Raw genomic sequence first — 21,365 nt, forward strand, 5'->3', positions numbered from 1 at the left:
TCATAAACCAAAGTCCTTGTTTGGTAACGTTTTTTAATAATGTTTGCAAATAACAACTAGTGTATTAAAAAAAAAGGTACATACATATTGAGATATAGAAATGTTGGAGGGAAAATAAACTTTTTTTTGAAAAAAAAAAAAGGTCTATGATCTAACTATAACTTAGGTGAGAGAGTCCGTATCTATTCAATGAACCCTGACTGCTACTCTCGCTTGAAGCCTTTCAATGAAGAGATGTCCTTAAGTATTTCCACCATGTTCACTGCCACTTCCTCACTTGCCCTTCAACTACACAGAGTAAATTAGATGCTAGAAGTATATATAGCATCATTAATTTGAAAATTGACAAACTTTAGTGTAATTATATTGAATTTAATTGTTCTGCAATATTCTCTTACACATTTTCCTCATAGCTAGCTATTTTACTTTTAGATATCATGAATATCTACAAATTACCATCTGTTAAAAATATTATAATTGAAAATTCTTAAAATTATTCTTGTTTTCTTTGTACTAGCATATATGCCTTTACCGCTTTATAGCTAATACATGTCAATTTGTTATAATTAATTTAAATTTAATCTTTAAATCCTATTAAATCTTCTATATATGAAATAATTATTTTATCAAATTACACGTAAAACCGAACAAAGTGAGTCAAGATATGCATATTACTCAAACCTTTTAGGATTAATTTATCAACATAAATCTGCAATCCCAAATCTTTCATTAACAATTTCCTTACTATATATGCCTATTGTGGTTATGGAATACCTTTTCATGGGCTTGCTTGCGATGGCGGTATCCCTGAATTCAATTCATGAATTAGTGAAAAGAAGTCAGATATATCATAGGCAAATGAACCAAAATGTAAATGTTAATTATAATTTGTATATATACAGACAGACCTTATTAGTTCCATAGATAAAATCACAGTAGGTAAAAACCGAAGCAAAATTGCTCTGACTTTGTCCTCCAACATAGTGATGATAATCATGGTACTTCGCACCAACGTAAAATGGTATGAATTTGGTCGGACTCCAAGGAAACTCAAACCTTGTATCAGTATGGTTCATATATATGCACAATACAAAAAGGAAGGAAATTAAAGAGAACTCAGCTATTACAAAATTTATACAGAAATATAATTTTATAAGAATACTCAATTCATCTATTTTATAAAAGTACTCTGTTCTTCTTTAAATATTTGTCTCTTTTTGACTTTTGTCAAGATTAGGATCAAATTTTGATTTTGATGTACTTAATATTACAATTTGAAAAGCGTTTAGCATAAAGCTTTTAAAAAATCTTTGACCTATTTAGAAAATTTTAAATAATTTTCTTTTGTTATTACGTTTGATCAGATTTATGCATTTCTATTTTCAATTATATAGACTCTTATGATTAATAGTTAATTAGTTGTCATTAATCAAAATATCACTTGTTAATTTTTATATCATGAAAATATGTTTATTATATAAAAAAAAAGTAAAAATACTAAGTGTCCTAAGAAAAGGAAATACATCATTTCGAAACATTCCAAAAAGAAAATGAACAAAGAAAAAAAAGACAAAAGGAATTATATATTGTTCAAATTTATTTAATGACACAATATTTCAAAATAATTAAAGTCATAGTTCAAAATATTGGATAAAAAAGTCAAATTAATGAAATATTTATCAAAAGGAGGGTATAAGCTAAGTATCAAGTGGGTTAGTTAGTCTCCACCCAATTAAAATTTTTTTCAATTACTTATATGAAAATGTACAATCAATGATAAAATCACGTACATATGAAAGGGTGATGATGAATTTATGAAAAAAGTAATGTCGACTTCGTATATATTATATAAATTTACCCGTTGTGTGCGTCGATGGCCTCGACAAGGCGCAAACTGGTCCAAAGGTAGAGTGTGATCATGTGGCATGGAACCATGACCGGACCAAAAAATGTTGGAATACCGAATATCAAAATTTCGGCCCAGTGGGTATAAAGAGCTGTAAATCCAAACGAAGCTCGGTATTCATGGTGCATGTAGTGGATTTTATCGTAGCCCCATTGGCTATGGAGCAGCAGCCGATGGAACCAGTAGCTGGCGTAGTCTTCGAAAAGGAAGTAAACCAACAATTGACTTAAAACCTCCCACAACGACGGCAATGGCAAGCTTGTATGAATCCCAACCCACTGCATAAACACCCAGAAACGCAAATGAACTTAAAAAAAAAAAAAAGAACAACAACAACGAGAAAGATTCTGGCTTGGTACGAAAGCAAGCGTTGACTGTCCCATGTCGCTTCAATCTACAGTTCGTCATACCTTAATGGCAGGGAAGGAAACGAATAGAAGAGGACACAACACAAAAGCAAACATCTTCATAACATGTTTATAACAATTAAACATGTCGGAGAATGATATTTTTATGTTGGGTTGAATCTTGAACTCGGCCATTCTCTTTGACTGACTCAGCTCCATGAACGCACAGGGGAGAGGGACCAAGGAGAACACCACGATCATGAAAAGCGCATTGTGACTATAAAGGAGGAAGTCCGATTTCTGAGCTGAATAGTTGTACCACAGTCTCTCCGCCAGGGTTAGGTTTCTCCCTAGAGCCAACGCTGCTTCTTCAAGGGTTTGATATGGCAGCATTTTGTTCTTTTTCACTTTCTTAACCTTGGCAATACAACAGTATATGTAAGATTGTAGCAAGAAATTTTATATATAGTGAGAGGAAGAAAGAGAGATTGAAGGAACGGCTGGGGTGCTTTGAAGTTTAGACAAAATCTATGCTTAACAATTCAAAGACGGTAAGCTCTTAAGGGAGTGCTCGATCTCAGAATTTACCACGAGAACTATCACGAAGTTTTTTGGTATGATGAAAAACACTTGTTTGATTTTATTTTTTTTCTGGATCGAATAAAAATTTTATTTAATATCAATAAAAATTGACACTTATCATAACATATCAAATAAAACAAATTATAATAACATTAAGTGAAACAAAGAAATTACAATCTTCTTAAAACAATAATTTTTTCGTTTTTGGGATGATGCTATATATGGTATGTTTTGAAATTTTGATGCCTCATTGTCTGGACTTTTAATTTAAAAATTATCACGTTTGATTGCAATAGGCCCGATTCTATTAAAAGATCACATCAGTAAATATTAGGATATTTTGATTGCAAAATTGCACGCTTTGGTCGGTTTTTTTCACTAGTTAGCAATAGCAGTAGAATTAATCAAAGATTTAAGCCTTATTAAGTCCGACGGAGTGTTCAAACTTTAATTTTGGGACACTTGTTAAGCCCCAACTTTAGATTTATTTTAATAAATACTTAAGGTCAGACATAGATGTAGCAACTTAATTTCATCAAAAGTGAAGTAATTAGTTAAAGATAAAAGTAAAGAAAATCAATACCGTCATAAGAATATAAGTACGTACCACTGATGTTGAAGAGGAGGAGGATCAAGAGAAACAGCTCGAGGCTCAAAGTGCGAAATGAACCAGCTTAGTTGGATTATTGAGTACAACAGAATCCGGAAATTCTTGGTGCTGACCGAAAGTATTGAACAAGGTTCTCTCAAATCTAGCAGAGGAAAGCGCCCCCCATGTTTCTTTAAATCTTGTCCTTTGATTACACAAGTCTCCTAACTACCCTAAATTATTATTTAGTTTAAATTGTACATCTTCATAATGCTTGGTAGTTAGTAGCTACATGCAACTTAGAGACTTTATTGCTCAGATTAATCTAGAATATTGAATGCCAGTCAGGTCTCTTTCAAGGAGGAATATATGCTCATTGTTCTCTTTACCATAAAATAAAATGTTATTCATTGAAAAGGGTCAATTTTGCAAGGAAAATATTATTTTTCGTCTCCTTCTAGTTCACATTATGAGGCAGTACATTATTCTATTTCTTTGGTTTAGGTAAATATAAGGGTGACTAACAGCCAATATTTTTAACAAATTAAAAACTAATGAAAAATGCTTGAATTTTGATTTAGAATTTTTGACATAATTCTCTCTTTTCACACCAAAAAAGACTTTCATTAAAGAATGACAACGTTTCTCTTTATTTTTTCATTTGTGGATCTCACAATATATTTTGAAAGTAATTAAGAGACATCGAAGAAATGGATTCAAGTAGTGCAAATTTGTCACAGTTTCTATATTAACAAAAGTAGGAAAGTAAGGTCTTAACGTATGATAAATGAATGGCAGAGACTAAGGTTCATCTTTCTTAAGAAAATGAATGACAGAGACTGGGAGTAGCGTTAACTGCTTGATAATTACGCAGATAAAGATGCAGAGCTGAACCACAGTACTCATTGCGTTAAGGTCATATCAGACACTGAAAAGGAAAGAAAAATGAAAACCCAGAAAGCAAAATGGGCTTAAACCAAGGGTAATAAAACTCATTCATCCCCTACCCTTGGACGAATTCCAGGTCCTGTTCTTATACTTGCACCCACTTCCGTCAAATCTTCCACCTGTTCAAATGAAATTATAAAAACAAAATTAAAACGTTTAGATTGCACATGTCTCTATTAATATATTATATTTTTATTTAATTTTAATTATAAAATATATTTAAAAATATTAATATAAAATTATTTTTATATTTAATAATAAATATAACTTAAATGAATGAGTTCGACTTAAATTTTCAAAATACCAATTAAACCTAATCACTTTTAAAGATCGACTATTCATTTTTTATTTTTTTAGTCAAAAAAATTTTTAAAAGAAAGAAGTTTGAAAAAAATTGAGATCTTGATTATTTTTGTTTATTTTAATATTTTGTATAAAACTTGTTTAATAGTCACAAGTTACACATTTAATGAATTCAAGTGTTTAATACTTTGCTTTGAACAAAAGAAAAAATAAAGAAATACTTAGTACAAAAAGTTAGGACCTTTGAATATAAAAAGCAAAATGAAAAAGAATGAATGATAGTATCTAAAAAAACCTTACTACTAGTTGGTAATTACATACAAGGAACAAGCCAGTCGAATAAAAATATGATAAAATGAAATAAGCACACAATTATTCATTGATAGTAGCAGTACATGATAAGAGCAGCAAACTCCCCTTCCACTCAAAGGGGAAAGGCAAATAAACTTAAAAGAGCAAAACACACACAAAATAGCAGACATAAAAGGACTAATTTGATTTTTCATTGAATCGAAGACTACATTCAAGTAGAAGTATTTGTTTTGTGGGCATTGCTTTTTCTAAGATTGCCAATACGGTTTGTATGAGAGTGAGTATCACCACGATGAAAGCAGCAACAGTCGCAGTTCCTCTCCAAAGATCGTTGAATAAACTTGCTTCAAGGTTGCCCATCTACGATTCCAAGAATTTTTATAATGCCAGTTTAGCTCCATACCGACATCACCATAAAGCAAAGTTGAATGTACAACTCCCACCGCAAGATTGTTAATCATATTTGCCACAGCTACACTGCTACCCAATCTATTGACAATAATCTCTTCCTTTACTAGTAAATCTACATCTTCATTAGTGTCAACAAGAGAGTCTAGTAGTTTAATATAATTACAAAAGTAAGTTCTTTTTGGATAATAATATTGTTTGAAAGTCATCAAGTTTCTAAAACGAATCTCAGTCTCGTACTCCACATCGATAGTTAACAATTTTAGCACTCCTTTCTCAAATCGTACCTGAAGCAAGCCGTACGTGGTGGTTTTGAGCATATCATCCATAAGCATATCTATAAGCTCAACACCTTCATACTCAAGACCACCAATCTTATAACAATTATATGAAACACCATTAAACACAACACCAAAATCATCATTAACTACAGCACATTTAAACTCAACACCAGCCTCATGCAACCTCGTTGCGCTGTGCATGTTGTGGCTTCCTACGCGAAAATGGCTTCCTGTAGGACTTGTGTTCAACGGACAAGCCCTCAGCACTTGATATCTAATTAAATTTGTGAAGTGTTTAATCTTCTTTTTCTCGAATGATGGATCTTTATTGACACCGAAGTACAAGCAAACAAGATCGAGAAAAGAGGGTTCACTGGAGGTAAGGAAAGCTAGCTTATTTAGATCTTCAAGGACGAAGAATGGAAGTTGATTTTCAAGTAACATCAAATCTGTTAGAAGTTTAACTCTTAACAATGCACTTTGGTTTAAGAAGTCGAAGTAGACATCCTCCTCATCATCGTTGTAGCCCTCCTTGGTGGATTCTTGTTTTTTCGTCAAATCCCTCAAGAAGAGGGTAATGATAAAAACTGCATCACATAATATCATCTCAATAAGCTGGGAAGCGTCCAACTTATAGATAGATTGGATGTCATAACACCTGCCTATACGTCTTAAATTCCATATGACGTATTCATGAAATTCTGTCAATCTCTACCAAGAAACGGTTAGCGAAAATTTATCATAATATCTCTTCTTTTGCAACTCCATTTGAGCCAAATTTTTGTTACCAGGATGCATAGGTCCTATTGAAATCAAGTGAGGAGTGTAGGCTTCTTCGTTTCCTGCACGAAAACATCTAGGGACCTTGTAAAGTTTCAAAGTGTGAATTAAACCCGATCACTTTTAATGACCAACTATTCATTTTTTATTTTTTCTTCAGTTAAAAAAAATTTTTTCTTAAAGAAAGAAATTTGAAAAAGATTGAGATCTTGGTTATTTTTGTTTATTTTAATATTTTGTATAAAACTTTTTTAATCATCACAAGTTACACATTTGATGAATTCAGGTGTTTGTTTTAATACTTTGCTTTGAACAAAAGAAAAAAAAACGGACTACTTAGTACAAAAAGTTGGGACCTTTGAATATAAAAAGCAAAAAGAAAAAGAATGAGTGATACCATATATAAAAATCTTACTACTAGTTAGTAATTACATACAAGGAACAAGCCAGTCGAATAAAGATCTGATAAAACGAAATAAGCACACAATTATTCATTGATGGTAGCAGTACATGATAAGAGCAACAAACTCCCCTTTCACTCAAAGTGGAAATGCAAATAAACTTAAAAGAGCAAAACACACATAAATTAACACACATAAAAAGATTAGCTTTATCTTTCATTGAATTGAAGACTGCTTTCAAAGTAGGAGTATTTATTTTGTGAGTGCTCCTTTTTCTAAGATTGCCAATACGGTTTGCATGAGAGTGAGTATCACCACGATAAAAGCAGCAACAGTCGCAGTTCCTCTCCAAAGATCGTTAAAATAGACATGCTTTAAGGTTGCCATTCTACGGTTCCAAGAATTTTTATAATGCTGGTCTAGATCCATACCGATTTCACCATAGAGCAAAGTTGAATGTACAACTCCCACCGCAAGCTTGTTAATCATTTTTGCCACAGCTTCACTGCTACCCAATCTATTGACAATAATCCCTTCTTTTACCAATAAATCTACATCTTCATTAGTGTCAACAAGAGAGTCTAGTAATTTAATATAACTACAAAAATAAGCCTTTTTTGGATAGTAATATTGTTCGAAGGCCATCAAGTTTCTAAAACGAATCTCAGTCTCGTACTCCACATCAATAGTTAACAATTTTAGCACTCCCTTCTTAAATTCTACCTCAAGCAAGCCGTACTTAGTAGATCCAAGCACATCATCCACAACCATATTGCCAAAACCTTCAAACTCAAAATCACCAATCTTATTACAAATATATGAAACACCATTAAACATAACACGAAAGTAATCTTTAACTGTAGTACTTTTAAACTGAACACCAGCGTCATGTAATTTCGTTGCACTATGCATGTTGTGGTTTCCCATATGTATATCATTGTCCAACTTTGGACAATTCATCAACACTTGATATCTAATTAAATCCGTAAAATGTTTAATCTTCTTTTTCTTGAATGATGGATCTTTTTTTATACCGAAATACGAGCAAGCAAGATCAAGAAAAGAGTATTCATTGGAGGCTAGCTTAGCAAGATCAAGAGAAGAGTATTCATTGGAGGAAAGAAAAACTAACTTATATAGATCTTCAAGGACGAAGAACGGAAGTTGATTTTCAAGTAACATCAGATCCGTTAGAAGTTTAACTCTTAACAATGCACTTTGGTTTAAGTCGTAGTAGTCATCCTCCTCCTCATCATGGTAGTAGTCCTCGTCGGTGAATTCTTGTTTTTTCGCCCAATCACTCAAGAAAAGCGTAATGATAAAAACTGCATCATGGAATATTATCTCAATAAGCTGGGAAGCCTCCAACATATAGATAGACTGGACGTCATAACACCTGCCTATACGTATTACATTCAGTTCAATAGAGCTCATAAAATCTTTCAATGTTTTCTCCGAAGTCTTTCGCAGAAATTTATCGTAATATCTCTTCTTTTGAAACTCCATTGGAGCCAAATTTGGGTCACCATGATGAGTAGGCCCAATTGAAATCAAGTGAGGAGTGTAGGCTTCTTCGTTTCCTGCACGAAAACGTCTAGGGACCTTGTAAATACAACACTCACGCCCAGGCTCTGAGTCTTCTTCAGGGATATCAATTGCTGAATCTTTGGGTTGGTCGTTGTTTTCATTTAGTGGAGCAATTTCTTGGTCGGTGTTTGCTGCCATATATGCAACTTCCTTCTCATGTAAACAAACGACAATTAACATCAATAAGCAATAGCAATAGAATTAATCAAGCCACAAGTTCAGATTAAAGCTTTATCAAGCCACAACTTTAGATTTATCCCAAAAAACATAGGGTTCGATTCAGATGAAAGAACTTAATGTCATTAAAAGTGAAGCAATTAGCTAAAGATAAAATATAAATAAAATCAAAACCCTCATAAGAATAGAAGTACATACTTCTGATGCTGAAGAAAAAATCAAAGTAGTAGAAACAGCTCAAGGTTCAAATTGCGAGATGAACCAACTTGGTTTCGGTATTGAATACAACTGGTTCCGGTAAGTCTTGACGAGAGCAATGAGCAAAGTTCTCTCAAATGTTATATAGGAAAATGCTCACCTTGTTTCTTAAGTTCCATCCTTGGATCGAACAAGTCGTCTACGAGTCAATCTTTCGTACAAAAAATTATTGCTTGCTAGTTGTCAGGTCCGTGGCTTTGGATGCGGGTCCTATCTGCACCCTGGGTCGGTCCCATGCACCCGTGAATCACAATCGTATGTGGGACTCGCTAGACCTGGCTGAGTGAAAGCATGGGTCCGACCCAAATTCTACCCACACTTGGCTCTCCATGCGAATTAATACTAGCCTAACAGGAGGAGTTCTTCCACCCTCGTATCAACAAAACATGTGGCGAAACAATTTCTTTCAGTCAATTCCAATCCATTTTTTCTAGCCATAGTGGGGAAATCAATGTCCCACATGTTTCGGCTCTTTGGCTGCGCTACCACCGTTGAATGGTAGTTTTTGTAAACATATTTAATGAAATAATATATCTTTTACTTTTCAAAAAAAATTCCTAAGTCATTTTTTTTATCAGGGGAGCAGCTGGTTGATCATTGCATAATTGAATTATTCCAGGAACTACGTGCCTAAAATTCAATGTACCTTACCCCAAAGGCCAAGGATAAAAGCATATGCAGCCCCACATCTTTCATAGTGAATTTTTGTAGTGTTTTTCTGAGATAAACACTCCACAGAGCAGGCTCCCCTTCAACAAAAGAAAAGATGGTTGAGTCCTAGGTCTCTCATGTTGAAACTTTGATTTGTGATTGCTTCTTTACCAATTCCAGACAGGTTAATTTCTATATTCGTGGACCACATGGAGCTGGGAAAGTTTTTACCGAAATGTTCAAGGACAAAACAGACCACAAATGGAAGTATTATCTATTTGATTGTTCAGATTAACTCACCTTCTCCAGCAGAATCAAAACTCCTTCACAAAATCCTGACATTTTGTTGAACCGTGGCCCAAACACCACCTGCCATATGTAAACCCTTTGCGTAATGCAAATGCTAATTGTTTGATATTATGCAGATAAGGTTGCAAAGAAGTTGCGCGTATAAAAGAAAATCAGAGGAAGAAGTTGCGAATTTAAGCTTTTATACTATAATTCAGGGCAGAGTTAATCAACTTTTATTGAAAGTTAAAAATAAAAAAATAAAGATTAAAAATTTTTGAAAGGACATTAAGATAATATATATATATATATATATATATATATATATAATATACACAACATTTTAAAATTTTTGAGAAGTCACAGCCCCATAAACACACTACCCTCTCCACCCTTGGTTCATCTCTGTCTTTGAGTGCCAAAGAGGACTTTGCAGCAGAGGAAACTAATTAAACTATATTACATGTCCTACATTTCAATATGCAAGCTATAACCAAAATATACATTGATGTAAACTTGAATCATCAGAATATCACTGCAGAAGAAACCAATATCACAGTGATACGACCTTAGCTTCAAAGAGTAGAAAGCTTGAAGAAAAAAATGTAGCAGACAAATGTTTATACACCACACAGAGTATGAGGTTGGTTTTTTTTTTTTTTTGTTTATTTTAACATTTTGTGTAAAAGTTTCTTAATTGTTAATTTTAATACTTTAACTAAAGAAAAAAGGAATAAATAGTAAGGAAAGTTATGATTTTTTTAATGGAAAAAGAAAAAAAATAAAAGAAGAGTGATAATAGCCACATACAAGAAACAAGCCAATCTCATAAAAATATGATAAAATCTAATAGGCACACGATCGTTCATTGATAGTAGCAGTACATGATAAAAGCTACGAAGGTTGAAAACAAACTCTCCTTCTACTCAAAGTGGTAAGGTAAATAAACTTAAAAGTGTGAAATAAACACAAATTAACACATATGAAAAGGTTGATTTTCACTTTAATTGAATAGAAAACTGCAATCAAGTAAGAGTATTTTATTTTATGAGCTTTGCTTGAGCTAAGATTGTCAGTATGGTTTGTGTGAGAGTGAGTACCACCACGATCAAAGCAACAACAGTTGCAGTTCCTCTTCAAAAATTATTCAAATAAACATGCTTCGAAGTTACCATTCTACAATTTCAAGAATTATCATAATAGTAGTTTAGACGCATTCCAATTTTGCCATAGAGAAAACTTGAGTGTAAGACTCCCACCGCCAGATTGTTAATCATATTTGCCACAGCTGCACTGCAACCCAATCTATTGACAATAATCTCTTCTTTTACCAATGAATCTATATCTTTATCAGTATCAACTAGAGAATCTAATAATTGAATATAATTACAAAAATGAACCTTATGTGAATAGTGACATTATTCGAAAGCTATCAAGGTTATAAAATGAGTTTCAATTTCGTACGCCACATTAATAATTGAGAGTTTTAGCACCCCTTTCTCAAATTCTATATTAAGCAAACTATTTATAGTATTATTAATTATACTCTCATCAATCTTAAATATACCATTTTTAACACCAATAAACTTAACACCAACCTCACGCAACAACATCGTTGCATTTTAGATGCTGTAAATTTTCGACGAATCAACGTTTCACAGCCGATTACTCTCTACTTAATATTTAATTAAATCCGTAAAGCATTTAATCTCCTTTTCCTTCAATGATCAATCTATATGGACATTAAAGTACCAGCAAGCAAGTTCGAGAAAAGAGGTATCAGACTTAGGAAATGCTAGGTTATATAGTTCTTTAAGGACAAAGAATGTAACAGCAAATCTATTAAAAGTTCAACTCTTAACAATGCTTTGTGGCTTAAGAAGAAGTCGTCGTCGGAATTTTTTTTTACTTTCCCTCGAGAAGAGCTCAATGATAAAAACTGCATCATGTAATGATTTCCGATGTAGCTGGCAAATTCTTTCAATGTCTCCTCGGAAGTCCTTTCCAAAAATTTCTTGTAATACCTCAGCTTTTGCCGTTCCATTTGAGCCAAATTTTCATTCCCATGATGAATAGGTCCTATTGAAATCAATTGAGGAGTGTAGGCTTTGTTGGTTTGCTTCATGAAAACGACTAGGACCTTTAAATACAACACTCGGGCACAAGCTCTAAGACTTCTACAGGGATTTCAATTTCCAAATCTTGGGGTTGGTAGTTGTTTTCAATTAGTGGAGCACTTTTTTGATTGGTGTTCGCCATATTTGCAACATCCTTTTCATGTAAAACAAACGACAAGTCTCACTAGTGTGCAATACCAACAAAATTAATCGTACCCCAACTTTGGTTTTGGGACACTTACTAAGGTTCAACTTTAGATTTACCACAAAAACTTGGGATCAGATCCAGATGAAAGATCTTAATTGCATCAAAAGTGATGCAATTTGTTAAAGATAATATAAATAAATAAATAAAATCAATAGCCTCTTAAATTAAGAATAGAAGTACGTAGCTCTAATGCTGCAAAGGAGGATCAAACCAGAAGAAACAGCAAACAGCTCAAGGTTCAAAGTGCAAAATGAGCCAACTTAGTTGCAAAGTATTGAGTACAACTGGGTCCGGTAAGTCCTGGCGTTTCAATTTTGTACGGCAGAGAGTAACGAACAACCTTCTTTAAAATTTAACAGAGGAAAATGCCCACCTTATTTTTAAGACCCATCCTTTGATTGCACGAGTCGTCTACCAGTCAATCTTCGAACAAAATTATTGCGTTTTCCTTGTCTTTTTTTGAATGTGACAAAATGTTATTGCTCTTACTTTATATGGAGATTTGACATCACTAGGCACACTTCTCCAGCCATTTCTTTTTTGATAATAATTGGGGGTTATCAAAAGTTGTAACCCACCAAAAGAGAATTACTACCCTACATAGTCAGAAATGAAGTCACCATGTACAAAACATATCTCAGAAGTCAGAAAAACATCACAGCCCCTTCCTTTACAGCATCAAATAGAAAACAGCCCTGCCCCCTCATCCAACAAGTACCCATTCTGTGCAACTCTGGAAAAAGAGCTCAAATCATGTGGTCTCATTCTGCTTTCGTACTCCTGAAAATACTCACATGTACAGCATATATTTGTTAAATCTACATTGCATGGTATATGTTGTTGTCACCAGTAGAACATGGAAGAGGCCATGAATCCTGCAGATAATTGTATGGAACGTGCAGCGAAGAGGCCATGGGACATTCGTCAATATTGCAATTTTGTAGCCTTTTTTCTGAGATAACCACTCCACATACCAGGCTCCAACTCAACAAAAGGAAAAAAAAGTTGTTGAGTCCTAGATCTCCCGTGTTGAAAATTTGATTAGTGATTTTCTCTTAACCAATTCAAAACATGTTAATTTCTATATTCGTTGACCACATGAAGCTAGGAAACCTTTCACCAAACGTTCAAGGACAAAACAGACCAGAAATGGAAGTTTGCCTACTTGATTGTTCAGAGTAACTCACCTTCCCCGGAAGAATCAATTCTCCACCACCATGAATTGTCTCTTCCTCCTTCAGACTTCCACTGACTTCGCAGTTTGCCCCCTTGCTAAGCTGTTGCACTTCGCACTGCTTCCTTGATTGGGTTGACCAGCGCCATGCGTATTATTATTTGGACCTTTCTTTTTAATGGGCTAACACTTACAGCTTAAGTTGATATCAGCCCAACCCAACCACAAGAGGGTGGCTGGTGGAGCTCTCCATGGGCCAAGTTATCAGCCTTAGCCTGCAGGCCTGATCCAATAGGCAGGCCTGGATATGATATTCTAGGCTAAGGTTCTACAAGTCCTGACCCAAGAACACTGTTATTTTTATTAATAAATATTATATTTTATTTCATTTTAATTATAAAATATATTTTAAAATTCAAATGTAAAATATTTTTTATATTTAATAATAAAATATATATAAAATGGGTGAGTTGGACTTAAGTTTTCAAGGAAACAACCAGACCAAATTACCTTTAGTGATCGGTTGTCTATTTTTTATTCTCTCTTTTAATTATGAGACTTGTTTTTTTAGTGATATAAGTTTGGAAAAAACCATTTAAGATCTTGATTCTTTTTAGTTTAAAATTTCGTGTAAAACTTTCTTAGTTATTATAAATTAGACGTTTGATGGATTCTAAAATTTTATTTTAATACGATTACTTTGAACAAAAAGAGAGAGCAATTAATAAGGAAAGATGTGGATTTTGAATAGAAACAATCCAATCCCATAAAAATATGACAACATCTAATAGGAATACAATTGTTCCCTGACAAAAGCAACAAAGTTCGAATCCAAACCACCCTTCTACTCACACGGTCAAGCAAATAAACTTAGAAGTGCGAAATAAACACATATTAGTACAAACAAAAAGACTGATTTTATTTTGTGGGCTTTACTCGTTCCAAGATTGCCAATATAGTTTGCGTAAGAGTGAGTACCACCACAATAAAAGCAGCAACAGTCGCAGTTCCTCTCCAAAGATTGTTGAAGTAGACATGCTTCAAGGCTGCCCATCTATGATTCCAAGAATTATCATTGTACTGGTTTAGATCACGTCCGATTTTGCCATAGAGCGTAGTTGAATGTACAATTCCCACTGCAAGATTGTTAATCATATCCGCCACAGCTGCACTGCTACCCAATCTATTGACAATAATTCTTTCCTTTACCAGTAAATCTACATCTTCACTAGTGTCAACAAGAGAGTCTAGTAATTGAATATAACTACAAAAGTGAGCCTTATATGGATAGTGACATTGTTCGAAAGCCATCAGATTTCTGAAACGAGTCTCACTTTCATACGCTACATCAATAGCTGGGAGTTTTAGCTCTCCCTTCTCAAAGTCTACGTCAAGCAAGCTGTTTATAGTATTATTAATTGTACTCCTACCAATCTTAAATATACCACTTTTAACACCAGTAAACTTCACACCAGCCTCATGCAACATCGATGCATTGTAGATATTGTGGATTCTCGACCGATCAATGTTTCGCGGACGATTACTCACTACTTGGTATCTAATTAAATCCGTAAAATGTTTAATCTCTTTTTCTTTCAATGATCGATCAGTATGGATATCGAAGTACCAACAAGCAAGTTCGAGAAAAGAGATACCAGAGTTAGGAAATGCTAGGTTATATAGTTCTTTAAGGACAAACAACGGGAGTTGATTTTCAAGTAACATCAAATCTGTTGGAAGTTCGACACTTAACAATGCTTTGCGGCTTAAGAAGTCATCGTCGGAATAATTTTCACTTTCCCTCAAGAAGAGCTCAATTATAAAAACTGCATCATGTAATATTATCTTCTTAAACTTGGGAGCCTCTAACAAAAGAATACACTGGATTTCATAACACCTACATATACCTTCTGCATGATCTTCGATGTAGCTCTCAAATTGTTTCAATGTCTTCTCACAAGTCCTTTCTGAAAATTTCTTGTAATATCTCAGCTTTTGCCGTTCCATTGTAGCCAAATTTTCGTTACCATGATGAAGAGGCCCTATTGAAATCAACTGAGGAATGTAGGCTTTTTGGTTTGCTTCACGAAAACGACTAGGGACCTTGTAAATACAACACTCAGGCGCAAGCTCTAAGACTTCTACAGGGATTTCAATTACCGAATCTTGGGGTTGGTGGTTGTTTTCAATTAGTGGATCACTTTCTTGGTCGGTGTTTGCCATCTTTGCAACTTCCTTCTCATGTAAAAACAAACCACAATTCTCACTAGTGAGCAATAGCAACAGAATTAATCAGGTCAAGCCCCAACTTTCGTTTTCGGGCGCTTATAAGGGTTCAACTTTAGATTTACCACAAAAACTTAAGATCAAATCTAGATGAAATACTTTATTTCATCAAAAGTGAAGCAATTTGCTAAAGATAATAAATAAATAAATAAATAATCAATACCCTCTAAATTAAGAATAGAAGTACGTACCTCTGATGATGCAGAGGACAAGGATCAAACCAGAAGAAATAGCTCAAGGTTCAAAGTGCAAAATGAACCCACTTAGTTGCAAGTACAACTGGATCTAGCAAGTCTTGGCGTTTCAGTTTTATACAGCAGAGAGTAATGAACAAGCTACTTGATTGTTCAGAGTAACTCACCTTTACCAGCAGAATCAATTCCCCACCATCATGATTTGTCTCTTCCTGCTTCACACTTTCACTGACTTGGCAATTTAACCCCGCTTCTTATCTTCTTCCCAACCCAACTAAATGAGGGTGGTACGTAGAGCTGTCCACGGGCCAAGTTACCAGCCCAGTTCGCAGGCCTCACGTGATTTCAGTCGGGTTTGGATATGATTTTTTAAATTTGGATCCAATTCAGTTCGATTCAAAAATATTATTTTATTATTTAACTTAAATTTAAAAATATATTTTACAATATTAATATAAAAATTAATTTTTTTAATATTTAGTAATCAATATAACTTAAATAGATGGATAAGTCTATGTTTTCAAGGAGTCTATCGGATCCGATCACCTCTAGCGGTTGATAATTTATATTTTTATTCTTACTTTTAATTGTGAAAATTTTTTTATTTATTTTAAAAGATCAAAGATGGGAAAAAATATCTTGATTTTTTTATTTATTTTAGTATTTTTTGTAAAACTTTTTTAATTGTCTTAAATTAGACGTTCAATGAAATGAATAATTAATAAGAAAAGTTGTGGCTTTTGAATAAAAAAAATAAGAGTGATATTCGGAAGGTAAAGGAACAAAGTCCATTNAATAAATAAATAAATAAAATCAATACCCTCTAAATTAAGAATAGAAGTACGTACCTCTGATGATGCAGAGGACGAGGATCAAACCAGAAGAAATAGCTCAAGGTTCAAAGTGCAAAATGAACCCACTTAGTTGCAAGTACAACTGGATCTAGCAAGTCTTGGCGTTTCAGTTTTATACAGCAGAGAGTAATGAACAAGCTACTTGATTGTTCAGAGTAACTCACCTTTACCAGCAGAATCAATTCCCCACCATCATGATTTGTCTCTTCCTGCTTCACACTTTCACTGACTTGGCAATTTAACCCCGCTTCTTATCTTCTTCCCAACCCAACTAAATGAGGGTGGTACGTAGAGCTGTCCACGGGCCAAGTTACCAGCCCAGTTCGCAGGCCTCACGTGATTTCAGTCGGGTTTGGATATGATTTTTTAAATTTGGATCCAATTCAGTTCGATTCAAAAATATTATTTTATTATTTAACTTAAATTTAAAAATATATTTTACAATATTAATATAAAAATTAATTTTTTTAATATTTAGTAATCAATATAACTTAAATAGATGGATAAGTCTATGTTTTCAAGGAGTCTATCGGATCCGATCACCTCTAGCGGTTGATAATTTATATTTTTATTCTTACTTTTAATTGTGAAAATTTTTTTATTTATTTTAAAAGATCAAAGATGGGAAAAAATATCTTGATTTTTTTATTTATTTTAGTATTTTTTGTAAAACTTTTTTAATTGTCTTAAATTAGACGTTCAATGAAATGAATAATTAATAAGAAAAGTTGTGGCTTTTGAATAAAAAAAATAAGAGTGATAGTCGGAAGGTAAAGGAACAAAGTCCATTCAAGAAAAATATGAAAAAAAAAATCTAATAAACACAATTATTCATTGATAGTAGCAATACCAATACATGATAAAAGCAACAAAATTTGAAACCAAATTCTCCTTCTACTTAAAGTGGAAAGATAAATAAATAAAAGTGCGAAACAAATACGAATTAACACACATAAAAAGATGAAATGAAAACCTACAATTAAGGAACGAATTTATTTTACGGGCTTTACTCGATCCAAGATTGCCACTATAGTTTGTATGATAGTGAAAATCCCAAAATAAATCGATGCCACTTTCAAAGGATTTTCAACAGCATGGGATATTTTTGCTCCAATCTGGTTAAGAGGATCTCGATAATACTGTTTTAGATCCTCTCCGATTGTATAATAGCACAAACTTGTAACTCCCACCATAAGATTATTAATCATATTTGCCACAGCTGCACCGCTCCCCATTCTATGAGAAATAATCCCCATTTTAATCAGTAAATTTACATCTTCAGCGACATCAACAAGAGAATCCAGTAGTTGAATATAACCACAAAAATAGGCCTCACTTGGATAGTGACATTGCTCGAAGGCTATTAGGTTTCTAAAAACAGTCTCAGTTTCATACTCCACACGAAAAGATGGGATTTTTAGCACTCCCTCCTCAAATTTGACATTAAGCAAGCAGTCGTCTACAGCTTTAAACCGAACACCAACAGCACGCAACATCGTTGCACTGTATCTGTTGTTGGTTTTCTCAACCAAGTTTGAAGGGTGAGTTCTCACTTGATGGCGTCTAATCAAATCTGTGAAGTGTTTAATCCCCTTTTGGTCTAATGTTTGGTCTTCATCGACTTTGAAGTACAGGCGAGCAAGATGGAGAAAAGAGGGTTTATCAGAAGTAGCGAAAGCTAGGTTATATAGATCTTCAAGGAGAAAGAACGGGAGTTGATTTTCAAGTAACATTAAATCCGTTTGAAGTTCAACACTTAACCATTCTCTATGGAATAAGAAGTCGTTGACTTCTCTTTCAAAGTTCCTCAAGAAGTACTCAATGATAAAAACTGCATCATATAGTATCATCTCCGTAAACTTGGAAGCCTCCGACTCAGTCCTAAAGACAAATTGGACTTGATAACACTTGCATATACGATTTAAATGCTCTTGGATGAAGCTCACAAATTCTTCCAATGTCTTCTTGGAAGTCCTTTGACAAAATTTTTTGTAATATCTCTGCTTTTGGGACTCCATTCGACCCAAATTTGTCTTACCACGATGAAGAGGTCCTATTGAAATCAAAGTTGGAGTGTAGGCATTTTCTTTTGCTTCACGAAAACGTCTAGGGACTTTGTAAATACAACACTCAGGCGCAGGCTCTAAGTCTTCTTCAGGGATATCAATTGCCAAATCTTGGGGTTGCTGGCTTTTTTCAATAAATGGAGCAATTTCTTGGTCGGTGTTTGCCATATTTGCAACTTCCTTCTCATGTAAACAAACGACAACATTTCTCACTAGTTAGCAATAGCAGCAGAATTAATCAAGATTTAACCTTTATTAAGTCCAACAAAGTGTTCAAACTTTAGATTTGAGACACTTATTAAGCCCAAACTTTAGATTTACTCCAAAAAAAACTTAGGGTCAGATGTAGATGAAGCTACTTAATTTCATCAAAAGTGAAACAATTAGCTAAAGATTAAAGTAAAGAAAATCAATACCGACTTAAGAATTAAGAATAAAGGTACGTACCTCTGATGCTGAAGAGAAGGAGGATCAAACCAAGAGCAACAGCTCGAGGTTCAAAGTGCAAAATGAACCAACTTAGTTGGATAACTGAGTACAACCAGATCCACCAATTCTTGGCGTTGCAGTTTTGTACGAATCGAGAGAAATGAACAAGGTTGTCTCAGATCTAACAGAGGAAAATGCCCACCATATTTCTTTAAGTCCCATATTTCGGTTGCACACGTCTTCGAATTAAGAGTCAACCCTAAATTATTATTCTTATTTAGTTTAGATTGCACATCTTTCTATTAAGTCCCAACCTTCGATTGCACATGTCCTTTAATTAACAGTCAATCCTAAATTATTATTTTTTAGTTTAGATTGCACATGTTTCTATTAAATCCCAACTTTCGATTGCACATCTTCATTGTTTTTTCTTTTTCTTTTTGTTTGAAGGGCAAAGACTCATTGATTAAAGTGACAAAGGCACGTGATTGGTTAGTTTTGAATTATTATTTTTTTTATTTTCTGTGTACTCTAAAAGTATGATATGTGTATTTGCAGATGGCACAAGGAATCCAAATTTCAAAACTTGTGTAGGATTCCCCTGCTACTGGAAATACGATAAAAAATGTTAAAACCCTTCATAGCATGTCACGCAGCAAACTACCTTTGTATTCTGCAGATGCTTAATAGAGTATGCTGGGTTGCCATTTTCATCTGGTTCTTAACTGCAGCCATTTGGTAATGGGCAGTCCAGGGACGATCTACACCAGAATATTCCCTGCAAGCTCAGCACAGAGCTACGGACTGCAAGCTCACTAGAAGATCCAGAATAGGGTTTGCTTGGTCAGTTCTCCGCCGGGGACCAGCCAAATGGCAACCGAGGAATATGGAGCAGTTCTGAGTTTGCAGCACATCTCAGTGACAACAATTATCTAGTGCAGAATCTCCCTTGGTCTGACAACATTACAATTAAACTTGATCTGCTGCGAACTGAAAATTTCACAGCGTTAAATGCAACAAACACAATTAAGTACCAAAAACAACAAAAAGGAACCAGAACTGAGCATGGCACATGCCATGTTGTCTTCAAAGAATGTGTGCTCATGAAACATTTTCTAGATGGTGAGAACCCTGGGGTTACTTTACATAGCCTTTCGATTAGGCTGAAGCTTTAAACAGAACAACCCAACATTTTCTATATAACACTGAATTAGAAATCAAAACATAGAAAAACCATGAAACAGATTACAGTAAAAAATATTCCTGCAGTTCTTTTTGCCTGTCCCTCTCTCCATGTTCATCATGCTTTGAATGTTGAGGGTATTTGATCTATTTGTCATACCAAATTCACAGGCTCTTACTTTGCTGCCATGAAACAATCGAAAGGCAACGAAAGACATGCTCTCACTGATTTTGTTTTGCTGAGAATGCTGTGAGAATGTATACTTTCCTTTGGTCACGTTAAGCAGTCTCTCCGGAGAAGAAACAACTAAAGTAGCAGTTGCCACCGAGGAAACGAAAACCAATGATGTTTTGAAGATCAAAAACTTTGTTCGTAGCTGCAATTCCAGATTCTCACACTCAGGAGAATAATTCGAAAGAGAAAAACGTGAAAGACTGAATTTTATCTTTCTCAAGAAAAATGAATGACAAAGACTGAGAGTACAGTTAATTGTTTGGTAATTATGCAGATAAAGATACAGAGCTGAACCACAAAACTCATTGCATTAAGGTAATACAAGGCACTAAAAAGGAAAGAAAAATGAAAACCCAGAAAGAAAAAATGGCCTTAAACCAAGGCTGAGACTCTTATTCATCCCCCGCCCTTGGACGAATTCCAAGTCCAGTTCTTGCACCGACTTCCATTAAATCTTCCACCTGTTCAAACGACATTATAAAACAAGATTACAAATGTTGATGGTGAAAATTGGAAAACAAAGGAAGCAATAGTTTGACATGTTTGCACCAACTTGTGAATGCCGGAAGCTTTAAGGAAAGCGACGGATGCGGAGGCAGAGGAGCCGAGGAACAGAGAAGCGACGGCGAAGGCTTTGAAGGGCATCAAACGATGATCACCCGCGTAACCTTCACCATACGAAGATAAAGCCTATCCAAATTGGGCAACGATTGCTGTGGCCCAATACCAGTGGCTTTGGATGCGGATCCTATTTCCATCACCACCGCCCCCCTCCACCTCCATGACTCGTATCTTCCTTCTT

The 21,365-nt window shown here is 34.3% G+C and overlaps 4 protein-coding genes and 1 pseudogene across 6 annotated transcripts; all 5 read right to left on the reverse strand.

Annotated features, from left to right (window-relative positions):
• Positions 1–3,610, reverse strand: LOC18614438 (methylsterol monooxygenase 1-1). Of its 2 annotated transcripts, none has more exons than XM_018116236.1 (6): positions 3,443–3,610; positions 2,317–2,670; positions 1,859–2,184; positions 909–1,056; positions 775–807; positions 1–288 (listed from the first exon to the last, which is right to left on the reverse strand). In XM_018116236.1, the coding sequence occupies exons 2-6, from the start codon at positions 2,644–2,646 to the stop codon at positions 274–276; spliced, it is 852 nt and encodes a 283-aa protein (XP_017971725.1). In that variant the 5' UTR covers positions 2,647–2,670; positions 3,443–3,610; the 3' UTR covers positions 1–273. The 2 variants fall into 2 exon arrangements, with proteins under 2 accessions (XP_017971725.1, XP_017971728.1); XM_018116239.1 differs by having other exon boundaries at positions 905–1,056.
• LOC108661442 lies at positions 5,027–6,951 on the reverse strand (annotated as a pseudogene).
• On the reverse strand, positions 6,901–8,968 carry LOC18614439 (UPF0481 protein At3g47200). Its single transcript, XM_018128932.1, has 2 exons — positions 8,820–8,968; positions 6,901–8,594 (listed from the first exon to the last, which is right to left on the reverse strand). Exon 2 carries the CDS (start codon positions 8,580–8,582, stop codon positions 7,110–7,112), a length of 1,473 nt encoding a protein of 490 aa, XP_017984421.1. The 5' UTR covers positions 8,583–8,594; positions 8,820–8,968; the 3' UTR covers positions 6,901–7,109.
• On the reverse strand, positions 14,039–16,891 carry LOC18614440 (UPF0481 protein At3g47200). 2 transcript variants are annotated; one of them, XM_018128953.1, is made up of 2 exons: positions 16,646–16,891; positions 14,039–15,552 (listed from the first exon to the last, which is right to left on the reverse strand). In XM_018128953.1, the coding sequence occupies exon 2, from the start codon at positions 15,538–15,540 to the stop codon at positions 14,236–14,238; it is 1,305 nt and encodes a 434-aa protein (XP_017984442.1). In that variant the 5' UTR covers positions 15,541–15,552; positions 16,646–16,891; the 3' UTR covers positions 14,039–14,235. The 2 variants fall into 2 exon arrangements, with proteins under 2 accessions (XP_017984442.1, XP_007052266.2); XM_007052204.2 differs by lacking the exon at positions 16,646–16,891 and adding an exon at positions 15,795–16,040.
• LOC108663680 (putative UPF0481 protein At3g02645) lies at positions 17,596–19,237 on the reverse strand. Its single transcript, XM_018128957.1, has 2 exons — positions 19,165–19,237; positions 17,596–18,897 (listed from the first exon to the last, which is right to left on the reverse strand). The coding sequence occupies exon 2, from the start codon at positions 18,883–18,885 to the stop codon at positions 17,644–17,646; it is 1,242 nt and encodes a 413-aa protein (XP_017984446.1). The 5' UTR covers positions 18,886–18,897; positions 19,165–19,237; the 3' UTR covers positions 17,596–17,643.

This window comes from Theobroma cacao, chromosome 1 (genome assembly GCF_000208745.1).
Source record: "Theobroma cacao cultivar B97-61/B2 chromosome 1, Criollo_cocoa_genome_V2, whole genome shotgun sequence".
NCBI classification, from domain to species: domain Eukaryota; kingdom Viridiplantae; phylum Streptophyta; class Magnoliopsida; order Malvales; family Malvaceae; genus Theobroma; species Theobroma cacao.

Coding starts and splice junctions, on each gene's coding strand:
- LOC18614439 (XM_018128932.1), bottom strand. CDS start 8,582: ATGGCAGCAAACACCGACCAAGAAATTGCTCCACTAAATGAAAACAAC.
- LOC18614440 (XM_018128953.1), bottom strand. CDS start 15,540: ATGGCAAACACCGACCAAGAAAGTGATCCACTAATTGAAAACAACCAC.
- LOC108663680 (XM_018128957.1), bottom strand. CDS start 18,885: ATGGCAAACACCGACCAAGAAATTGCTCCATTTATTGAAAAAAGCCAG.
- LOC18614438 (XM_018116236.1), bottom strand. CDS start 2,646: ATGCTGCCATATCAAACCCTTGAAGAAGCAGCGTTGGCTCTAGGGAGA. Junction 2,185..2,316: donor TTTCCTTCCCTGCCATTAAG/GTATGACGAACT, acceptor GTGTTTATGCAG/TGGGTTGGGATTCATACAAG. Junction 808..908: donor TTATCTATGGAACTAATAAG/GTCTGTCTGTAT, acceptor AATTGAATTCAG/GGATACCGCCATCGCAAGCA.